Source organism: Branchiostoma belcheri, unplaced genomic scaffold, assembly GCF_001625305.1.
Source record: "Branchiostoma belcheri isolate BF01 breed outbred unplaced genomic scaffold, Haploidv18h27 scaffold59, whole genome shotgun sequence".
Classification (NCBI taxonomy): domain Eukaryota; kingdom Metazoa; phylum Chordata; class Leptocardii; order Amphioxiformes; family Branchiostomatidae; genus Branchiostoma; species Branchiostoma belcheri.
Window position 1 is genome coordinate 192539 of NW_017804231.1, and position 9829 is coordinate 202367.

A 9829-nucleotide genomic window follows, 5' to 3' on the forward strand; every position below is an offset into this window, starting at 1 on the left:
ATGATTTAGTAACTCTATCGGCACTATTTTTTTTACTCCCTCTGGTTTCTGGAATCGCGGATGAGTACGTGTGTTCTGCGGTCACTTGAATTCAGTTCAGTTCAGGCGGCAGGCTCCAGGCGGAACGCTGTGTAGTGTGCGAGTGTAAAGGCTTCCAGAGTTCGGAATTCGTAGCTTTGTGGGGTAGAAGGCGATATTTTCAGAAGAATCCGGTACCAGATTCAGCAACAAGGCCCGGTTTTCGTCTGGGATTCGTTTCAGGTACGTAGAAAAAGCTGCAACAGCAGAGTAGACAAAAGAACGCGGTGTGGCGTGCGCGTGTGACACGTGTGGCGCTCCTGGCGCTCCTTGATTTGATACCGTCTAGACCTTCGCAAACAACGTGTACCTCGAACAAATTATATGTAAACATGATGCTCTTTTGTCCGATTGCTGCAATATATACATGTAATAGCAAGGCGTATGCTATCGGGGGGAAAAGTATGTATGGAATCGGGGATTGCTGCCCCCCCCCCCATCTGGTTTCCATTACGCATAACTGTGAGGTTCTCGGGGGGAGGTTCACTGATGTTTTGCAGGCCTGCTGTAATGTTAATGTTCTGCTAGACCAACTGTGTCAGGGGAGGTTCAGTAATGTTTTGCATACCCCTCTATCTGATGTTCTGCTAGACTAGCCCTTCTGGGAGCGGCAGCATTTGATGTTTGTTTGTGTAGGATCTCGATTAGTGTGAATTTCACACTACTCTTCCTGGTGTCCGTACTGAATAATCAGATAAGTATTCGGACCATCGCACACCGGACCATGTTGTCATTCGGACAGGAAATCGTGCAAGTTGCAAATAAGTGATTGGTTATACTAGACCAGTCAGGGGAGGTTCATTAATGTTTTGCAGGGCCTCTATTTGATGCTCTGCAAGACCAACTACATACATGTGGTAACCAGTTATAAGAGCAGGCAGTCATCAACACATTATCTTGGCTGCCAAACCACAAAGACTTAAGAAGAAGAAGAACACCAAACTTGTAACTCTTGTACATTTTCGTGTTTGACCCCAGGCTTCTCCCTCATCACTACATGTATACACTGTAGTATAGGCTGGTATAAGCCTCCGGAGACTAAATAAAAACTCTCATAAATTAATTTTTCCATCTGATCTTCTTACAGAAGTTGCTCAGGCTGTTACGACCATCATGGCAACAAGTGGAATGGGCTCTAATGAGGTGGAAAGCAGCGTGGAAGGAGAGTTTGGCAGCAGAATGGTGACTGCAAAATCCTACAGGTGTGAGGAGTGCAGCAAGCAGTTCAGTTACCTAAGTCACCTGAAGAGGCACATGCGGACTCACACAGGTGAGAAGCCCAACAGGTGTGAGGAGTGCAACAGGCAGTTCAGTCATCTGGGCCATCTGAAGCGTCACATGCGGACTCACACTGGAGAGAAACCTTACAGGTGTGAGGAATGCAGTAAGCAGTTCAGTCATTTGAGTAATCTGAAGGCTCACATGCGGACTCACACAGGGGAGAAACCCTACAGGTGTGAGGAGTGCAGCAGGCAGTTCAGTACCCTGAGTCAACTGAAGAGGCACATGCACACTCACACTGGGGAGAAACCCTACAGGTGTGAGGAGTGTAGCAGGCAGTTCAGTCAGCGGAGTAGTCTGAAGATTCACATGCGGACTCATACAGGTGAGAATCTCTTCAGGTGTGAGGAGTGCAGCAAGCAGTTCAGTCGTCTGGGTGATCTGAAGACTCACATGCAGACTCACACTGGAGAGAAACCCTACAGGTGTGAGGAGTGCAGCAAGCAGTTCAGTAAGCTGGGTAGTCTGAAGATTCACATGCGGGCTCATACAGGTGAGAAACCCTACAGGTGTGAGTGCAGCAGGCAGTTCACTACTCTGAGTCAACTGAAGAGTCACATGCGGACACACACAGGTGAAAAACCATTTGTGTGTGAGGAGTGCAGCAGACAGTTCAGTCATCTGGGTGGTCTGAAGGCTCATGTGCGGACTCACACTGGTGAGAAGCCCTACAGGTGTGAGGAGTGCAGCAAGCAGTTCAGTCATCTGAGTAATCTGAAGACCCACATGCGGACTCACACTGGAGAGAAGCCTTACAGGTGTGAGGAATGCAGCAGGCAGTTCAGTCAGCTGAGTATTCTGACGACCCACATGCGGACTCACACTGGAGAAAAGCCTTACAGGTGTGAGGAATGCAGCAGGCAGTTCACACAACTGGGTGACCTGAAGACTCACATGCGGACTCACACTGGTGAGAAGCCCTACAGGTGTGAGGAGTGCAGCAAGCAGTTCAGTCAGCTGAGTATTCTGACGACCCACATGCGGACTCACACTGGGAGAAAAGCCTTACAGGTGTGAGGAATGCAGCAGGCAGTTCACACAACTGGGTTACCTGAAGACTCACATGCGGACTCACACAGGGGAGAAACCCTACAGGTGTGAGGAGTGCAGCAGGCAGTTCAGTACCCTGAGTCAACTGAAGAGGCACATGCACACTCACACTGGGGAGAAACCCTACAGGTGTGAGGAGTGTAGCAGGCAGTTCAGTCAGCGGAGTAGTCTGAAGATTCACTTGCGGACTCACACTGGAGAAAAGCCTTACAGGTGTGAGGAATGCAGCAGGCAGTTCACACAACTGGGTGACCTGAAGACTCACATGCGGACTCACACTGGTGAGAAGCCCTACAGGTGTGAGGAGTGCAGCAAGCAGTTCAGTCAACTGGGTAATCTGAAAACCCACATGCGGACTCACACTGGGCGTGATACTTAAAAATGTGAAATTCTGTTGTTACTTACCACTAACAAGTTTTGATAACCTAACAATCATTTTTTTTTGTCAGTTAGCAGGGCATGCAGAATGTCTTGAAGTAGAAGAAAATTGTTGATTAGCTTTCAGTAGTTTGATTTTGCTGTTGTTTCTTGAATCATATTTCTTGGAAAAATCTAGTTTTTAGCTGATAGTGTTAGGCTGAAGTGAAATTAAGCCTTTCATTTTCTAATAAATTTCTAATAGATGACAATGCACTAAACCCTAAAGGGATATTTAGTCATTTAATCAATCTACGTATGTTTGTTGTTCCTTTCTATCCAGGAGTTCTTTCTTAGCAAAACCCAGTACTGGTAACTGTGTATTTGCAGTTGGATCCATTTAGACTTCCTTAGATGAAAAATTAGCTAATCTACTTGTGTTTGATATTTCTTTTTCTCACATTTGGTTAAGTGTTTTCTAGCAGTAACTGTTAAACTTCCTGAGACATTTTTTGTTTGGTATAGCTAGAGTTGTTCAAGTTACAGGTGTTAACGTGTGAAATAAAGTTCAGCGTTTGACTTGAATTTGTCTTGTGTATAATTGAACTAAGATAATTTTATGTTAATGCTAGGCAGCTACCTGAACACTGATGTAAACCTTGTAGAATGTCCTTGTCTAAACTGACTTTCTGATGGTGAAATAGTGTTTCTTGAATCTTGTTTACATTTGACAACAAATTACGGTAGTATCATAGTTACATATTGTAAATATATGTGTCCTGCATGCCAAGCAAAACTAACAAGTTAGTAATATTCGCTATGTCGCCTATAGCCTTCATGCCAGGCCCAGCATAGTCAGCCCCGAACTAGCTTAATACAAATATGAATACTGTTTATTCACATTGATTGGCAGCCAGTGTTGGTACGGCATTGACAATTAAAATTAAACAGATTTCAGATTTTCATAGGTCGGTTCATTTAAAAACAGGCGGACTATTTAAAAATTTTGATTACTGTGGCTTAATGCCTGGAAGAGGAATGATTTTTTCAATCTTTCACTCCTAAATTTTGGTGTGGAGATGTGGTTTAACATTGGGCAAGTTAACGGACTCCATAAAGTTATGGCCCTGTCACAGGCCCAACTTTTAGTCGAAGGACAATTTGCAAAAACGAGGAATACTAGTATATTGAATTAAAACTCCTTGATTAGCTGCACCTTACAAGCGAAAATGAGTGGATGTTATAAGGCCGATTTCCTGTTGTTTACTGTCACCTGTTGGTGTGCTCCAAACTAAATTTCTACTCTCCAAGCAGAGGTTTGGGTTTAGGCTTATTTTTGGCGTTTTTAGGCTTTTTTTTTTAGTGTTTTTTTTCGCACTGGAATTTGTTGGGTTGGCTTAAAAAATTTCTAGTGCAAAAAAAGAAGAAACCCCGCTAAAAAACACGCCGAAAAATAACCCAAACCTCTGCTTGGATAGTACAAAAGTCTTTGTTTGCACGCACCTTTCCAGTCACGTGACACCTGTTGATCAGTTTCACTAACATGGCGGCAGGTGTGTGAACACGGAAGTAAGAAAGGGGGACATCGCGTCAAACTTTCCTGTATTATGCAAGCTTCTAGTAGAGCTGAGGTGTTCTAACATACTGTCTGAGGTAATGTGAACATGACAGACACCGATAGCGTGAGCAGCTCGCAGCTGTCCGGACCGGGGGAGGGCGGGACAGCGGACCGGGCCGTCATCACTTTTAGGCGGACTTCGACGCCCAAGAAGCCCGGACCATGGGCACTTACAGAGAACGAGAGCTCCTCGCTCAACGTCAGCGTGGTTTCCAGCGGCTCAGAGTCGGGAGGGGTCCATCTGGAGGCTACGATTGTCGGGAAGGAGTTGTTAGAGGCGCAACAGAGAGTCACGGTAAGTGTCTGGAAACGGAAAACTTCTGTTGTGAACTTCATTGCCATGGTCATGCCCTTATTGTAAACATTGTGCTTTAAACGTAACGCGTTCGGTTAAACTTTAATAGAGGCATATGTTTTGGCATACGTGTATAACGTCCGTTACATCTTTGGATGTAAATTAACTGATAATCTCATTGAGTAACATCAATTTTAGAAATTTCAGTTTTAACTTTTATAATTTTTGATCAATCATGATCGGTTTTTGGATCAGGCTTGATCATGATTACATGGTGAAACAGCTTGCACCAAAGTACATCAAATGCATACTATACATAGCTATTAATCTTGTGAGACTTTAATATGGGAGAGAATGATTTTCAGAAAATATGATTTTTTTATTATTTATTTTTTTTTCTTCCTTCAAATGTCAGCTGTACAAGGTAGAGGTTCAACAGGGTGACATGAGGAAATGGATTGTTCTGAGGAGATACAAGGATTTTCTGCTGCTCAACAAAAAGGTATGAGAACAAGTCCTAACTTTGTAGTTTGTCTATTCACTGAACAACTTGTTGTCCATGATTACTTTACCATGATACTCTGTAAGGGTACAATGCAAGGGTACTGAAATATAACCGTTGTTTGTAGTTTCTTCCTCATTCCGATACTGATTGACTCAGAGAAGTTTGCCATATAAAAGGAACTGTTTTTGAGGAAAGAACACCAAAGTTACATTTAATCAAACATCAAAGATAAGGATCAGAGAATGCCAACCATTATAATAACCTCTTACAGACCTTAATCGTCGATCACATGCAGAAATTTCTGTTTGATATAACGTACTTCCTACAGTTTGTTTTGTAAATAAATCATTCTTTTTCCTTGCTGCAGTTACAGAAAATGTTCCCTGCCCTGCACTTAAACCTGCCACCAAAAAGATTCTTCAGAGACAACTTTGATCCAGGTATGGAGAGCTGCAAGTTATACAAATGACTTATATACACTCTATTATGAGTATGCCATGCCATTAGAGATATCTTTAGACTAGCACCTCAGCAGAAACACAAGCCCCATGTACATGTATCCTGCCTCTGGTTCAAGACAGTCTGTAAATACACCTTTGTTACGTGTCAGACTGGAATGTCTACTGCAATCTTTTGCATACATGGTGGCCAGTACCAAGGACAGTGTCCCTTACTTACTCAGCCCACATACATGTACAATGTATCTAGATAAAAAGAACTAAATGGTATGTAGAAACAAGGTCAACAGTGTACTGTGCATTGGCAGGTGCTATACAGACAACAAACAATTTGTTAAAACTTATAAGAGTGAAAAGTATAACGGTTCCAGTTGTACCAAATGTTTGAAGTGAATAAATCGCCTTGTGCTGTGAATTGTTTATATCACTAGAGCTGGCATTTGCACAGCCAAAGAAACAGGTCACATCATCACATGCCTGCTGGGTCAAACACCTGTATGTGTCCACATGGGTGTTCAAAGGTCATAAATTGCTTTGTTATTGAATAGGTGTATGATGCAACTAGTAAGTTATAACCAACGTTTGTTATCTGGCTACCATCATCTTCGAGTCTTCTGTAATAAAAATTTGATACACGAGTTGTTTGACTTAAGAAGTAGTTTTGTACTGATACGAATTAACACCATTTCTACTTCTGGCTGGAGATTTAACTTTATTATTGCATGGAATGATGGTGTATTTGTCAGCAAACATGTTAACCTACATGGTTTGCTCTATCTCTCCCGACCCCCCCCCCCCCCAGTATTCATTCAGCAGAGACAGAGAGGACTGAATGACTTCATCCGAAACCTCTTGGGTCAGAGGGAGATGGCTAAAAGGTCAGCTGAACAGAACATGACAGTCGTAATATTACAAAATCCACGTAACATTTTAGCTTACCAAGAGTCGACTTGACTCCAGAAATATCATTTTAAAGATGTTGTATGGGGACACAATTCTGTCAATTCACTTGTCAATATTTTTCCTAGTATATGGACACGAAAGGAATGTAAAGTTCATTATTGCATATTGTTACTGAGTACAGTTTCAATTTATGTTTTTTTTCCCCAATAGTCTCCCAGTTCGCAAGTTCTTCAGACTGGACAACCCTCCTGAGCCTCATGAAGACCTCGAGGCCAGCCAGGTAAACTGTGACAACCAGTTCAACCACTGTGTAATTACAGACACACAGCAGCAAATGGTTAATATCATACAAACTGACATGCTAAGGTTTTGGACAGAGATGCATTTTGGTATATTGTCATTATAATAGTAGCACCTAACCCAAAAGACGACTAAAATGTGTTGTCTTCAGCTGTACTGCAGTTCACTTGAGGACACGGTGGTGTCCTTGAAGCAGCAGAACCGTGACCTTGAGGCAGAGGTGGAGGCCATGAGGGTGGAACTGGCCCACGTTAAGACGGAGGGGGACCACACCCTCCAGGTGTCGTCATGGCAACAGCATCACCAGAGGGGGGTGGATGAACAGATGAGGGTGAGAGTTGCTTCATCAGATCAGACATGTTGGGGTGGGGGTGAAATTGGGAGGAAATTGGGAATACTAATCCATGGAGATTGTCGAAAACATTTTGTGAAATAGTTGCAGCATTTTTATGATTGCCATTTTCACAATGCTCTTCTTGCATTATACATTGTATTACAATGGCTAATAGATTAACTTACATCACTACAGTATATTAAACTTCTGGAGTAATTTTGTTTCTTCACAGTTAAAAGTAGTCCTTGGAACACTAACTGCAACTATTGTTCCCAATGTATTTATGGGCCTTGGCACTTTTCCTCTAATTTTCCCCGATATCCCCAGACTGTTACTGCAACTACTGTTCCCCATGTCAGGGTCTGCAGCTGCAGCTGTCGCAGGTGCAGGAGAGGGAGCAGCAGGTGGCAGAGGAGCTGCAGAAGCTGCGGAACGAGATCGAGGCTGAGAGGGCTGCAGCAGCTGCAGCTCAGGAACTGGAGACGCAACGCAGAGACACCAAGCTGAAGCAACAGGTGTGTGTGTGGGGGGGGGAGATAACAACTAGGAAAGAGATTTAAACCTGATGTGAAAATTTAATTTGCTGCACATTTTTACTCTGTGATCCTATTGTAAGCTAAGTGTAAAGTATCTCATTCTTTAGTGATATTTTGAACCTAATAGTAGTCATAGTTATGTTGCTTTTGGGATCTATCTTTAAGTTAATGTTATGAATACACAGGTATAAGTAAGCAGAAACAAAAGAACAATTTACTCAGGCAGAGCTTGTACTTGAGGGTTGAATGCCAAAATGATTGGACATGTTACTGGGCATGTTAAAATGGCAGGAAGATGACATTATCAGTGAATTGTGATGTATGAAACATACAGCTATCCTCAGGGTCAATATGGGTACAAAGGTGTTGCCTGTTGTTCCTGTACAGATGCTGGAGTTTGAAGCCCAGTACCAGGAGGTGGATCAGAAGGTCGGCCACCTGCTGGTAGCCTTCAGCGAGCTGCCGAATGTTGAAGTGACGGTCGGTGGGCGGAGCTTCGAACTGAAGGCACAGGATGCCATCCCTGAACAGGCCAAGAACCTGAAACAGGTTAGACATGCTGTACATTTGGTCAATTTTGATTTTTATTATTTTATTAATAAATCTAAATCTGGCACAAGGGGATCTATGGTTTAAAAGTTCTTTCTTCAGTCATAGTGTAAGGATACAATATACACCCCCACAAAAACTATTGGACCAGTCCGGTCAGAGGTCACGGACTGCACATGTTCTGACAAGAATACATTTCATATCCCAGCACTTCTCGCATCTTCATTCCTGGAGTGATTACTTATAAGTTCCAATATCTTCACCAACTGGACACTTATATTGGTGGCAGCGGTGTCTGGCTTCGAACTCCCGCCAGCTCTGTCTTGTGGATCGCATTTGGAGCACATTGCCGACCGACGTTCGAGCGCCCCCCTCCCCCACCTGGTTGACTCGTGTCTACCCTGCTCTACCAAGACTCCAGGTATGGCTAACCTCCATCCGTTTACGCTAGAAGACGATGAGGAAATTACCTTTCCACGGCTGCGACCACTGTTGTCACCTTCAGAAATTTCCCCCATTCAATCCCGTGGCGCATCCGGTGTCCGAACTGCAACCACCCTCCCAGGCGCCCTCCCACGTACAACACCACAGGTGGGTCCCACACCACTGTACAATCAGTATGCTCAGTCTGCTTACGCTACAGGATCTTTTCCTGGTAGGGGTACCGTGCCCACAGCCACGTCTGTTGCTGAATCCAACACTCATGGGACCAGCCCTGCCGGGGCTTCTTACCACCAGGCTCCACCCCCTGCCATGACTCAGGACACCACCAACCAGCAACCCTCGTCAGACCTCCGCCTCAAGACAAGACTGCCACCCACATTTAACGGCACTGATGATGACTTCACCTTGTGGCTCAACAAATTTGACCTTTATGCCACTTCTCAGAAGTACACCCCTGAGGAACGTGCCATGGCCCTCCCAACTTTCCTTGACCACCATGCCCTGCGTTTCTACCTTGGTTTGCCGAGGCAGGCCCGTGCTACCTATTCAACACTGACTCAGCGCCTGGCCACTGCCTTTTCCAAGGAACACTACATTTACACGTTCCGCCAGTCGCTCCAGGAACGAACACGCCAACCTGGAGAGCCCTTGATCGTATTTGCACTTGATCTACGCAGGTTGGTAAGCCAAGCCTATCCTGAGTACAACGAAGCAGCGGTTGAGGGGCTTACCTTGGACTACTTCTTCAGGGGAATTGATCCTACCATCCGCAGACGGCTTCGCGAGGTGCAGGCCACAACAGTGGACCAAGCAGTCAAAACCGCTACCATGCTGGAACAGGCCGCTACAGCAGCTGCATGGGAGGCCAACAACGCTCATGCTGTCGATCCTACCTTCCATCACCCCGCGGTGAGTGCCGTCCGCAACGATACCTCCCTACACCGTACTGTTGCTGACCTGGCCCGCCAAGTATCAGACTTGACAGACCTCTTGAAACACCACCGCATCTCCCCCACCGATGACCCTCCGCGGTCCACGTCTCCTTTCCGTCCCCGATCCAGAGGGAGATCACCGTTCCGCTCATCAGACGCCAGCCGACGTTCTGCTCGCTCCCCTTCTTG

The 9829-nt window shown here is 44.8% G+C and overlaps 2 protein-coding genes across 2 annotated transcripts in view; both read left to right on the top strand.

Annotated features, from left to right (window-relative positions):
• Positions 1–968: 968 nt before the first annotated feature.
• Positions 969–2788, top strand: LOC109481941 (zinc finger protein 569-like). Its single transcript, XM_019784559.1, has 3 exons — positions 969–1684; positions 1853–2285; positions 2371–2788. Exons 1-3 carry the CDS (start codon positions 1192–1194, stop codon positions 2786–2788), a joined length of 1344 nt encoding a protein of 447 aa, XP_019640118.1. The 5' UTR covers positions 969–1191.
• Positions 2789–4282: 1494 nt separating this feature from the next.
• LOC109482122 (sorting nexin-16-like) overlaps positions 4283–9829 on the top strand; it is a 13135-nt gene continuing 7588 nt past the window's right edge. Inside the window, exons 1-8 of the mRNA XM_019784814.1 lie at positions 4283–4679; positions 5095–5181; positions 5552–5624; positions 6445–6520; positions 6756–6825; positions 6997–7176; positions 7539–7694; positions 8103–8264. Of these exons, the coding sequence (XP_019640373.1) occupies positions 4431–4679; positions 5095–5181; positions 5552–5624; positions 6445–6520; positions 6756–6825; positions 6997–7176; positions 7539–7694; positions 8103–8264 (1053 nt within the window). The 5' untranslated portion in view covers positions 4283–4430. The remainder of the gene's footprint in view (positions 4680–5094; positions 5182–5551; positions 5625–6444; positions 6521–6755; positions 6826–6996; positions 7177–7538; positions 7695–8102; positions 8265–9829) is intronic.

Coding starts and splice junctions, on each gene's coding strand:
- LOC109481941 (XM_019784559.1), top strand. CDS start 1,192: ATGGCAACAAGTGGAATGGGCTCTAATGAGGTGGAAAGCAGCGTGGAA. Junction 1,685..1,852: donor TCACATGCGGACTCATACAG/GTGAGAATCTCT, acceptor GGGCTCATACAG/GTGAGAAACCCTACAGGTGT. Junction 2,286..2,370: donor ACTGGTGAGAAGCCCTACAG/GTGTGAGGAGTG, acceptor AAAGCCTTACAG/GTGTGAGGAATGCAGCAGGC.